The 13,022-nt window shown below is 43.9% G+C and overlaps 1 protein-coding gene across 2 annotated transcripts in view; it reads right to left on the bottom strand.

Moving 5' to 3' along the window:
- CFAP100 (cilia and flagella associated protein 100) overlaps nt 1–13,022 on the bottom strand; it is a 31,204-nt gene that overhangs the window by 1,903 nt on the left and 16,279 nt on the right. For both annotated transcript variants that reach the window (XM_089781224.1, XM_089781223.1), the window contains exons 9-15: nt 12,500–12,669; nt 12,209–12,401; nt 10,253–10,319; nt 4,190–4,341; nt 3,113–3,248; nt 2,078–2,280; nt 196–289 (exon numbers count right to left, since the gene is read on the bottom strand). In XM_089781224.1, the coding sequence (XP_089637350.1) occupies nt 196–289; nt 2,078–2,280; nt 3,113–3,248; nt 4,190–4,341; nt 10,253–10,319; nt 12,209–12,401; nt 12,500–12,669 (1,015 nt within the window). The remainder of the gene's footprint in view (nt 1–195; nt 290–2,077; nt 2,281–3,112; nt 3,249–4,189; nt 4,342–10,252; nt 10,320–12,208; nt 12,402–12,499; nt 12,670–13,022) is intronic.

Raw genomic sequence — 13,022 nt, 5'->3', positions numbered from 1 at the left:
ATTAGGGCTCCTGGATGGCTACAGAAATACTAGGGCCCCTTTTATCAACATTCTAGCCCGCTTAGCCACTGTCAGGAGCTTGGAGCAGGGGTGAGGATTTCACTCCACATCCTTAATGTTAAAGGGCATTGAGATTTTTCCATTAAAAAGATGCAAGTATAAGTTACAAGTATAATCAGGGATTGCTTAGATTACCTTTTTCTTTATATCTGCTTGTGCTCTTGCCAGAGCCCTTTGCAACCGCTCCTCCTGTAACTGCCTCTGTTGTCTTACTTTTTCCTCCCTCATCCTTTCAGAACAATTGAGCAAAATAGGAGTTAAAATGGTGGACTCTGCAAAGTAGGGTGCCTTTTTTACCCAGATTTTCAACAAGAAAGGACAAATCCATGAGAGGTGAATGTTTTGTGATACAGCCTATTTAATTCTTCAGGGAATTCTAAAGCAAAAGTGAAACACTTGAGTGCAATTGATTATTTTCTCTTCCCACTCCCCCCACCCTTATGCCAAAAATCCCCTTTCACTTCTCGGGGGAGATAAAGCATAAGTGAACTGAAGGGAGGAGATCATGCTTTTATTTCTGGATCTGTCCCTCCCTTTCTGTGTGCATCCCCTTCAGCAACTTAACCCCTGTCAAATAGGACTAATGGCACTTTGAGGGATAAATATACTTACTGGCATCTTTGACTTAGTAGGGGTTTGTCCATTTTTTCCTTGCCTAAAATTACTATATGAAGTAGAAGGGCAATGAAGAATCTGTTCCACTGTGCTCTATGCATGAAAAGCACAGAGTAAATGGTATTATGAAAATAATCTGAAATGACAGACTGTCCTGGCTGATTTACGTGAAAAAGGCTTCCTCCCTTATTATATAGCCATTATACTTGACAAGCCAGTGTGATTATTCTCAAAATTCTGTTCTAATTTTAAATCCTTTCATTTAGGGTAACTTCATTTCCTGGCATTTTTCTTTTCTACAGTTGTGTTGGGGTTTTAGATTTTGGATTATTTGGTTTGGGTTTTTTTGTGTGTGGAGTTTTTGTTGTGTGTTTAGCTTAAATAGTGCTCACAATGTGGCATAACCTGAGGAAGGAGATTTTTTGGGGTGGGGAGAGAGGAGGAAGGAAAAGATGGGGGGAAAGATACGTGTTTGTTACTGAGTTCCTTCTACCACTTCTACTTCCTCCTGCAGATCTGACCCAGATGACAATCTGATCACTGGTTCACTTCTTAGGATGTTAAATGATCATCTATATTTAGCTTCTCAAGTCAATGAAAGTGCATCTAATTTTAAAGCAGAAATGTGGTGGGGGAAGAGTATGGCATTTTCTACTAATATTGGGTTAGCATTTTGGCACTTTGCAGAGGCAAAATATTTGATTGAAAACATGGCAATGTCATTGAATTTTCCAAATACTATACTGGAGAATAAACTGGGATTTCCACACATGCCCTCCTATCTTTCAGCATACTATCTTCACAGGAATGATCAAAATGAAAATATAAATTGAACTACAGAAAGGAGATTTCTTTCTGCCTGATCAGTTTATATTTTGCTGCTGCTAGATATGTTAGTTTTAGAATTAATCATACCAATTATGTATGTATTGATATGTGAACTTTTTAATATACCTGTTATTTCTTCCTGCTTCACTAAGGGTGTGTCTACACAACACCCTAAACTTGAAATAAGATACACAATTTGTGCTATGCAAATTGCATATCTTATTTCAAATCCATTTTGAAATTTGCGTCTAAAAATTTCAAAAATAACATCCTATTTCGAGACCTCTCTTAACCCTTATGGAATAAGGGTTACCGGGATGCTGAAATAGCCCTCCTGTTATTTCGAAAAATATTTCAAAATAACGAGTGGCTTGTGTAGACGTGGGGTAGCTATTTCGGGATACCAGAGGTATCCCAAAATAGCTGTGCAGCGTAGGCATACCCTAAGAGATGCAAGTAGTTTCACAGACTTCTATTTTTATCTTTGGAGTTTGAAAAATGTTAATGTTGAAATGATGGTGTGATCTCACCTAAATAGGAGTAGTACCACAGCCAGAGCAGAATTTCCTCTTACCTCATCCTTCGTTCTTTTTCTTTAGCTTTCTCTGCCTGCTCTATCTTTGATACAGGGACTCTCTCCAGACACTCCAGTAGGTCATCTAGTTGATGCTCTATGACTGTTAGCATCTGCAGGGTTCCCAAGTTGGCCTCGTTTTCTCCAATGCAGCGTCGATAGACATCCGTCACCTTTTTGTTCAGGCTCACCAACATTTTGTCCTGGAGACAAGAGGCAAGTTGGGCAGTCCTCAGCTGCTGTAAACTGTCTCAGCCCCTAAGGACCTGCCCAGCAAAATCTGCTTCACCCCAACCAAAAAGCTGAAATTAACATTTCAATTCTCTTAATAGCATTTGTTCCTCATCTCATGTTTTGACTGTCAGAATCTAGCTCCATTGTGTTGCATAAATTGCAAGGTTCGTCCCCTGGAGGCTAGTCTAATTTGCCCACAGAAGAGAGTCACACTTTCAGGCTGGGTCCAACTCAATTTTATTGCTTGCAAGCAAGGTTCAGCTAAGAAGCTCAGTGCTTAAAGCAAAGCCGACCCTGGGCGTTGGCTAAGCATCCTTTTTTATAACTTTCTTGGACTTCCTTATCTAACTTGGTATGTCTTGATTTGTTAGCTTAGCTTCATGTTGCAGCGTTATTGGTTAGCATACTTCAACTTTATTCCACTCAGTAACGACCACCAGTATAGCTTACTTAAGCAATTAACAAATTTCCCTGACATGTAGTATGTGCAACCTAGTCTTTGAGAAATGGGTCTGAACAGCTAGTTCCTCTTTTTACTACAGCTTCTAAAACGTGTGCAATCAGCTAAATGATACGTGCTGTTTCAAGCTTAAGCAATGGAAGGGGGAAGAAGCACACTTAGTTTTTACTACAATTGCATGTAGGGTTTTGTGTAGGGAAAGGAATGGTGCTAAAACTTCATGGCTGGAAATCTGAAGTCTTTTTTGGCCACAGGTGTGCGTGACCATGGGAGGAAGGAGGACAGGCTGACATCTCACCTCCAGTCTTTCACTTCTGTAGGGTCTTGATCTCTGCACATACCTGCACATCTGCTTTGTACTCTCCAAAGGAAAAGACGCGTGCCTTCAGTTCCAGGTCTGCTGCTGTCTCCTCTTCTTTGACGATGGAGGCTTTGAGGGTGGTTGCAAGCTGTTCCAGCTGCTCTATCTCACAGTCCCTTGAGGGAGAAAAGGGAGATATTTTTGTAAAGGATCTTTTTTTAAAAAAAAACAAACACTGCTTTCTTCCAGGGTCTTTGCAAACAGTGGCTATAACTCCTCCAAACACCAGTGGAGCTTGAAGTTTGTGACAGCATTTTCCTCTGTAGGGTGATTGGTTGGTAAATACATTTGTTGAAATTCTATTCCCAATAGCCCAGAGAGGATATTATTTTCTGTGCATTGGGGGTGGGAGTTAAATGGTGAAAAGTTTCAATATGTCAAAATAGGAAGATTCCTACTTAAAAAATACAAGAGGCTAATACACATCTGAACCACAGACTGATTATTCTTCATGTGTATTGCAGTTGTGTCTAAATGCCCGACATGAGGCACAGTGTGTAGTAGAGAATCTCTGCCCTGAAAAGTTTACAATCTAAATACACATGGGAGGAGGAATAAAATGCCCATGTGGCTTCCTGTAGAAACACTTTCTCATTTATACTTGAATTGCTTGTTGATTTCCACTAGAGAGGATTCTCACTGGAATTATCACAGACATTGTAGTTTATCCCTACGTGAAAGTCCTGTATGTAATGCTGTACAGAACTTTTTGTGCCTTAAATAGTAGCAACACATGGTGAATGATCAGGAGCATTGCACATCAATTCCCTAGCTCCCTGTGATTTGGGGAGCAAATGACCAACTCAGAGCAAAAGTCAGAGATCCTTTTGGGCAGTGCATAGACCACTGTCCCAATAGCACCTCCCTCCAATCCTGTGGTAAAAAGGCAGTGCGTTCAATGCAGTTCAGCTGGTTAAGTGTGAGAGAGAGACTCCTTTTTCATCATGTACATAGCTGATACTACTTTTTACCATAGGCATTAGCGCTAGGATCTGTGGCCAGAGAGACCCCAAGCATTCTAATGATAGAATATATGCTGCCTCTTTCAGCCACTTACATTTTACTTCGCGTGGTGGTGAGAGTATGCCGGAGCTCATCCAAGGTTTCCTCTGTCTCCTGGGAATTCTGGATAAGGGACAGGTTCTGTTCTTCCAGCTCAGTGAAAATATTCAGCAGTTGCTGGGGATTAGTAAAATATAACTCTGGCTCCTGGGATGGAGAATACAGAATATGTGTGGGCATATATCTTGTCTGGTGATACTAATTTACCAACTTATTATGTGGGTGCTGAAGTTTAGTCTGAACTTCATAGTGGCAATGTATAGTTATTATTACAGTACATAGCTTGTGACAGAGAACAAGCCAGGTCATCTGTCCTAAAGAATTTACATTGTAAATAAACAAAAGCAAGATGGTTGCTCAGGCAAGAGAGAATGTGGGGATTTTTAATGGCTGAGAAGATGGGAGAAATCATCCCTTGGAGTGTAGGGTTTTACAGGAGAGAGGTCTGGTTGGAAGGGCGTAAGAGAAGTGTTCCAGTAATAAGGTTCAGCCTAAAAGAAGGAAGGCACAAAATTGAGAATGAGAATGAATATGAAGAGAATGGGTGGAGCTATCAGTAGGAGCAGAGTTAATCTAAGGAGGAGGTTGAATTTGAAGGTGTGAGGGACACATTGCCAAAGATGGGATTTGAGGACTAGGGGTGACGTTGTCGCTGCAGAGGAGGACTGCTTTCACAGGAGTGCTGGACAGATAGAGGAATGCATTTGTTTACCTGGCTTCTTGCTGTTTTGTTCTTATTACACAGGTTGGGTTGGACTGCCTAATGCCTTTGTGTAGCCCTGCTGTAGAATTGTGTGAACAACCAGGCAGTTGTTTGTGGCTCTTTACAGACCCCCCCCGCCCCCAAGCCATCAGTGCTACTCCTGTCTCAGCAAGATTTCTTACTGCCTTTCTACAAAATTGACTATTTACCTCCTCACCATAGGGCTACGTCTACACTGCAGGCTTCTTGCGCAAGAATGGCTGTTCTTGTGCAAAAACTTGCGGAGCGTCTACACTGCACGCGTGTTCTTGCGCAAGTAAATTTACAGTAAAGCTTTGGAACAGAGAGCTTCTTGCGCAAGAGTTATTCCTCTCCCCACAAGGAATAAGCCCTCTTGCGCAAGAAGGCAGTGTGGACGGGCAACAGGGGTTTCTTGTGCAAGAAATCCCTATGGCTAAAATGGTCATCAGAGCTTTCTTGTGCAAGAGAGCATCCAGAGGGCCAGGGATGCTCTTGCGCAAAAGCACATGGCAGTGTGGACACGCTCTTGTGGAAGATCTTTTGCACAAGAACTCTTGCGCAAAACAGTTCTTGCGCAAGAAGCCTGCAGTGTAGACATAACCTAGGAGTTTAAACAGTGCAGGATTTATGCACAAGCTAAATAAGATACATTTTTAGGGCCTCAGATTATGAGAGCCTCTAAATACAAAAAATAATTACTAGTTTAGTTGCATCCTTGCCTATGTACTGGTATATAAACAAATATAAAACTTTATTATTTCTATTTTTGTTTTCCTTCCTGTTAGAATTATACACGTTTTAGTAATGATAAGGGACTCTTAAACTTGACACAATGAGGTAATGAGGAATGAAAGCAGCTGTGGGTACTTCAGAGGTGGTGTTATAAAGAGGGGGGGCCTGTGACAAGACTGTGGGGGTTGATTCTGATATCTGAACCCTCCCCCCATCTTCACTTTTCTTCTCATCTCTCCATAGAAGGGCAGCCTGTTAGAGCAGGTCCTGGCCAGACAACTGAGTTCTAGGGCTCATTCCCTTTTAAGATCTAGGCATTGTAGTTCCCCACCTGAGGCATGTGACTGAGAGGAGCCATGTGAGTGAGGCTGAAAGTGGGGCCTGCTATAAATGAGGCAGCTTGCATCCTGAGCTTGTCTCTGGCCATTGTTGTACTTCAGCTGCCCATCCCCACCACTGCCATACTGCTCCTGCCCATTGCTTACTGTGCTGGGTGGGGGAGGCAAAAGAGGGAGACACTGATGTCAGGGTGTCCCCTCCTCTTATCTCTGTATCCCATCTACACATAGTGAGCAGTGTTAGGCCTCAGAAATGGGGTGGGGCAGAGCAAGGCCTCAAAAGAGGCAGGGAAGGAGGTGAAGCCAAGGGTATTTGGGTCTGAGGTAGATCCTGGATTGACTTACATCCAAAAAAGAGAGCTTGGAGACCACTGTCAATTGGAAGAAGGTTTATGTAGAAATAAGCCACTTTTAAACCAAAGTAAATGTCCATGCAAAAGGTAACTAAACTGATGCAAGTATGTGTGTGTGTGTGTACAACCCCTCTATAGGAGATATCAGACTGAGGCAAGCCATGAGCTGGGGTTCTTCACAGAGGACCAAGGCAGTAGGTTGCTGATGGCCTGCGAAAGTCTGGTACAGGAGAGGAGTGGCAGGGAGAGGGTCTAGAGACAGGCATTTAGGAAGTGACCCTGGGAAAAGCAAAGCAGGGTTGAGGACCTAGTGGAAGAGTTTGGGCTCCCTCATTGGGTCTGCTGGAGGTTATGCTGCAAACAGAGGAAGGAAGCTGTGGCCCAGAGAACCCCAGATAAAGTAAAATGTGTTGAGAGCACTAGGGAAGGCTGTGGTCCAGCACTGAGACGAGATGAAAAGATTCTGGATCTCTTCATTTTGCCTGGTCTTTGTTTACACCATAAAGGAAGGACTTGTTTGGGCTAGAAGATTTGCCTACTTAAATCACCAAAATATCTAAGCACCCAAGTGCCTGATGTGCTGAGGAAATGAAAAACCAAGGTGAGGTGAATCTGACAGATGCAGAATGCCATATCAGACCAGGTAAGAAACCACTATGTCCCAGTAAAAAACCCATTATACTCTTCCTTTCTTGACATTCACTGACTTCACCTCCCTCCAGTAAGGGAACAGAAGGTCCTTTACTGCCCTTCACCATCTTAATTATTGCTCCTGATGTCCCCAAGAGTGAAGGTTAGGAAAGTAACAGATTAAAGACAGCTGCTAGCAATAAGCTGCCACCATAATTGGCCCTGCCTAGATGAGGAAAGGTCATGAATGCAGTTGAGCAAGAGCGTATCAGAAATGCAGGGTCTCTTACACAATGATGGCTGACTTTGGAACAGACTGCTGTGACAGCTCAGGCCCTCCCACTGCTCTCAACTCTCCATTACCTCTTGGGACCATATATCATGGACGGCTCCTAGCTCTCACATGATTTTCTCCTTGGAGAGAAAGGGGTGTGTGTGAGAATTGCACATGACAAAGGCCAATCATATGTTATAATGCCCCCTGGGAGGCACTTACCTGCAGATCTATGCTCTGAAGGTTGATCATCTGGCATTCGATTTAGCAGGTCTAATATAGACCCATAAATTGAACGCTGAGGACAGCTCTTGCCTGTGTCCGGTACTCCTCCTTTTGTGAGGCGCATGGGAAGTCACTTAAAGTAAGCCGACTCTAGCTATGCATGTTGGTAACTAGAGTTGTGCACCTTATACCAACCTTCCTGATGTAATAGGGTATGTCTACAGTACAGTGTTATTTCGAAATAGCTTAATTCGAAATAACGCATCTACACACAAAATGCATTTCGAAATAGCACATCCACACTGAATAGACTCTGAATCGCATTTAAGGCTGGCCTGAACCAGTTCCAGCAGAATACCAGGTCAGGACTTACTGTGTGGGGCTGCTGCCTGAGGCCTGTGCTAAAAGGGACCCCCCCGGACAGCCAGTTCTCAGGTTTCCCTGCTTGCTTGTCTATCTCAGTGAGGGACAGAAAAGCATTTTGTCTCTGCGTGCTCTGGGTGCCCTCACTCGGGACACCACAGCACTCTGCAACATGGAGCCAGAGCTGCCCCTGGGCACTCTGGAGCTTCTCTTGTACACGTTGCTGTGAGCCTGGCTGCACTTTCTGCAGGCTGCCATCCAGGAGGTCCAGCGGGGGGCTGTCAGTATCCAGGGAGCCCTGCAGCAGAGCTTCCACCCTGAAGAGCACTAAGAGCCTCCCTGGTCTGCCCCACTGGGAGCTCATGCCTCATTCCTCCCTCACATCCTTTCACTTACCCCTCCCTAACCCCTCTTGCTGATGTCAAATAAAATACATGTATTTTCATTAACACAAATTCTATTTAACAAACTGGGGAGGCAGGGGAGGGGGGAATGAAACTCTGGTGAGACAGGGAAAGGGAAACCTGGGAGGAGGGAGCTGGCAGGGGGAAGCAAGGGGAAAGGGACGCTCAGGGCTGGGGGTCTCACCGGACCAATTTGATTGTCATGCAAACCTGCTCCTGGGTTCACGTGTGGCCTTTGGTGGCCAGGCTGGCAGCTATCCTGCCATAGACAGCCACGTTCCTCCATCTAGTGCGGAGATCATGGACGTTGAGGACATCCCCCTCCCCCCCCCCCCCCCAAGCCTGAATAGGGTCCACGATCTCCACTCTGGCCCAAGAAGACGCCCGCCTTCTCCAGGCCCTGGCAGGCTTCCGGGAGCTGGCAGACTGCTCCGGGGGAGCAGTGAAGGGCTGGCTGCTAGTGGCTTGCTGGCTCATGTTTTGGGGCCACTGGGTCAGGGGCAGTGACTTCTGGCTCTGGGCTGGCAGGCTTAGAGCTGGCACAGACACTGTGGCCAGAGTCAACCCCTTTAAGGGCTCCGAGGTGGGAGGAGAGGGGAAGGAGAGAAGTGTTCTTGGTTGAGGCCACAGTGGCCACCAGGGCACCCTGGGAAGGCTGGAGGCCCCCTATTTCGAAATAAGTGACTACACTGCACTTATTTCAAAATAGCTATTTCAAATTTGGCGTTATTCCTCGTGGAATGACATTTACCAAATTCGAAGTAAGCGCTCCACTATTTCGAATTTATTTCAAAATAGCAGTTTGGCTGTGTAGATGCTAGTAAAAAGTTATTTCGAAATAACTTTGCTGTGTAGACATACCTATATAGACCAGGCCTCAGAAGCTGCAAGGGGGGGTGGCGGGCATGAGAACCTGAACAGAAGTAGTTGATTTTTAGATCAATTTTAGGATGGCACGCTGTCAGTAGAAAAAGGAAGTACAAAGTAGCTGCAGCTACTGACAAACTTTCTGGGAAAAAAATACTAAGGGGGTGACAGGATCTGATATCCTAAATCTAAAAGGGCAGTTATTAATGGTGCACATTTGGTCTGCTTCTTGCTCCACAGGGTCTTTATTTTTAAAGAGGGATGAAAACATCACAAATGTCTCATTTAATAAGATGACGTTAATCTATGGTCTATTGTGGTATAACAGCCTTTAAACAAACACAGTGATGCACTTCTCTATATAGGAATACTGCCTGGAACAAGTCTGGGCAGTGAATCAGCCTGCATCAGAGCACTACAGTTTGAAAATACCTCTTCATTTAGCAACAGCCAAGATTTCCAGTACTTAAATTGCAAGCGGGCACTGTGCTTTGAGTCTAAAAAAAGTGTGTGAAGGGACATCTTTTTTTTAAAAAGATGGAGGTTTACAAATACAAGTGTGCAATTGTACACCTGCTTTGGTACAGCAGTTACAACAACTGCAGGCACAACTGGCCATTTGGATGACTAAATGGTCATTTGTGCAATCGTCAATTCTCGTATGTAATTGCAGCTTTGAAAATGTTGGACTTAAAAGAATAGCTGTCAAGCAGGATTTTGCTTTTTAATCCTTGCCTGTTTTAATGACAGGGATTATTATGAAAGATGAGACTTTAAAAATCCAATATTCAGCATTTGTGGCTTTTTTTTTTAAACTCTGCTCCCTCAATTTCATTTTTGTCTCCAAGGAACCAGTTTCCATGCTCTTTTTTTGTTGGGTTTGCTGTATTGTAAGCAGCATGAGGAGCAGATGTTTAATATATTGATTTGGTGAAAATTAAAGACCTCTATTTATAGCTGTTAAAATGTCACTTCAATTTTCAACTTAAAAAAATAACTTTATAATAACTAAAACCTTAAACATATAGGCTGTGTCTAGACTGACATGATTTTGCGGAAATACTTTTAACTTTTTTCCATTAAAAGTATTTCCGCAAAAGAGTGTCTAGATTGGCACAGATGCTTTTGCGCAACACAAGGCTACTGACCTCTTCCTCCTCCTCATAGTCAAAGACTGTATTCTCCTTCTCCTCTGTTGATGAGACTGCCATGCTCCTGAAAAGACATTTCCAGTGACAGGCACTTACACAATCATTTCTGTAAGCCATATTAAAGATGATGTGAGCAAGTGTACTAGGATTCTGGCTGCTAGATAAGTTAATTACAACGGCAAATTATCTCTGGTTATAGCTGTAAATAGTGGGCAATTGATATTTCTTTTGAACAATCCCTATCTGCTTTTAAATATTAACTTTGAATATTCACAAGGCCGGTGCTTATTTCTCGTTTAGGAACCCCAGACATGGAGCAGGCCCCAGTAGACACGCTGCTGTACACACAAAACAAAAAGATGGGCCCTGCCCCTACAGAACTGACAATCAGTTGTTGCAGAGCGATTGCCACTGGTATCAAAACAGATAATCAAGGACCAAACCCCCTGATTTTGAATACCCCCAGAATTCAGTGGTGTTTAGGATCAGGCCGTGAATCTGAATGTGGCAGCTGAGCTCTGTCTATAATTGGTTGAATCAAGGGCTTGATCAGTGGGCAGCGAAGCAGTAGTATGCACGGTATGGAGTGGTTGTGTATGTGTGTGCATGATTGCAGCAGAGTTCCTAGGCAGAGGGATTTCCACACAGCCAGAGCCATCTGCAGAGTCTACATCTCTGCTCCCTATACTCTGTGCACAGGAGAGAAAGTGGGCAAAAGTTGAAGGCATGGCTAACTAAAAGTCCTAAGCATGATCCTCAGCCCACTAATGAACAGTGGAGCAGTTTATTTTGCTGCTCCAGTGAGGAATAAACCCCAAATGCACAATGAAGAGCAACAGGGGAACAGACATTGGACGGGTGTGGGCAGCAGGCCCTTCTCATCAGACCTTGTTGCTGCTGCTCCATGCATTCTCTTCCTGTCACAACAGAAGAGCTCCAAATCTTGCCTTCAGATCACCCCTTTGGAGGAATTTTACAAATGGATATGGATCCTGACTTTGGGGATTGGGTGTCTTATTAATGGCAGTATTCTAAGGCCCCCACTTCTGTTAGCTACTATGTGCTGACAAGCACAAGATGAGGCAAGTTGTCCCTTTTCATCTCATGGGAATTACTCATGCAAGTGCTGCCCATTGTAGGGGTCCCAAAAATGAGCGACCAGAATATTTTTCAGCTGGAAGAAATGGGAGCTGCCCTCAAAACAATGATTTTACCAGGAAGCTTTTAATTAGTGGGGTACTAGAGCCAAGGTTCTCTTCCCTTAGGCAGACTGGCAAATAATGCCCCAGTTACCCACACAAACAAACAGATAGCAAACACTTTGCTGCCCCAGGCCACTGTTTGCTTAGCCTGCATGGTACCTTGTCTATACTCCCTCCTTCCTTCCCCTACCTTTTTGCTTCTAGGTAACTGTGGTTACCGGGAACCCATGTCCACACCTAGTACAGGAAGCATTCTACTTGCCTCCCAGCACACATTGATTAAATCTTTGACTAATTGTAATACTAATGCACATGACATATAATGAACTCAAGCCTACTGCAACTCCATTCCAGGGGGAACAGATGTTAATAGTTGCATTGTTTCAACATACCACGGTATGCAATGACAATTTGGCAGAGAGCAACACCTCTGCCCAGAAGGCAGTTTAGTTGTGGAACAAATGCCTTTTGCTCTAGAATACCACTGTGTGTTGGCCTGAGGAATGAATGCTTTAGCTAGGTGCTCAGCCAGCGTGTGTTGGTGTGATATTATAGGGATCAGTGGGACTATGCCAGTGTACAGCAACTGAGCATTTTGATTTGTTCTAATAAGAGAGCCAAAAGCATGAACTGGATGCTTTCCCTAAAAATGCAAAAGGCAAGTAATACTCACACATACCTGTAGCTCTCATCTGATTGACAGCTCTTTTATATTTACATCCAGCGCCTTCATCGGGTGTTTCATACTTACTGTCGTCTTAACTGCTGGGCTTTCAAGCTTTGCTTTGAGAGGTTTTTGCCTGGCTTGAGGGATTCCTTTCTCTGCATGATTTGACTTGGTGGTCTCAAATCAGACCCCGCCACAGAGAAATCAATACTCTGATGCCCTGTATAGCCAAGATAAGGCAACTTGCCACGTTTGGTCCGGGGCGTTGCATCCTGGCCTGAACACAAGAAAATATCCTTAGAAGGCAAGGCTGGGCACATTGAGGAATGGATGGAAATTCTTGGGAAAAAAAAAAAAAAAAAAAAAAAAACTTACCCTTGGGAGCATGGGAGCTTTCTTCTTTCACTTTGGAGGACATTTTCATCGCCTTTATTTTCATCTGCTTTTTTTGGTACTCTTCCTGCCACTCTTTTGGAGAGAGCTTGAAGAGGAAGTTCTTGTACATCTTATACTCCTGCAGAGTGTCTTCAAACCGGGCTATCTCACTAGGGCAGAGGTGCAAACCAATTGCAGGAGGTTTGACAGCATGGCAAAAAACACCATTCTGAAGAAATTCCATTTTGAAATGTAGCTCTACTCTGAATAGCAACTGTTTCAAGAAGGCACCATCTCTCTCCACAGAAAGGACCCTGGGTGCATCTAGACTGGCAAGATTTGCCGCCTGTCTACACTGGCCATGAGTATTTGCGCAAGAACACTGACTTTGTACTGTACAAAAATCATTGGTTCTTGCGCAAATACTTTGACACTCCTGCTTAGGGATAAGCCCTCTTGCGCAAGTATTCTTGCGCAAGAGGGCCAGTGTAGACAGGCAAGTTAATTTCTTGCATGAGAAAGC

This window comes from Pelodiscus sinensis, chromosome 11, assembly GCF_052426305.1.
Source record: "Pelodiscus sinensis isolate ZL-2025 chromosome 11, ASM5242630v1, whole genome shotgun sequence".
NCBI classification, from domain to species: Eukaryota; Metazoa; Chordata; order Testudines; family Trionychidae; genus Pelodiscus; species Pelodiscus sinensis.
The sequence above is the reverse complement of the archived record's forward strand: the minus strand, read 5'-3'. Positions and strand labels throughout refer to the sequence as shown.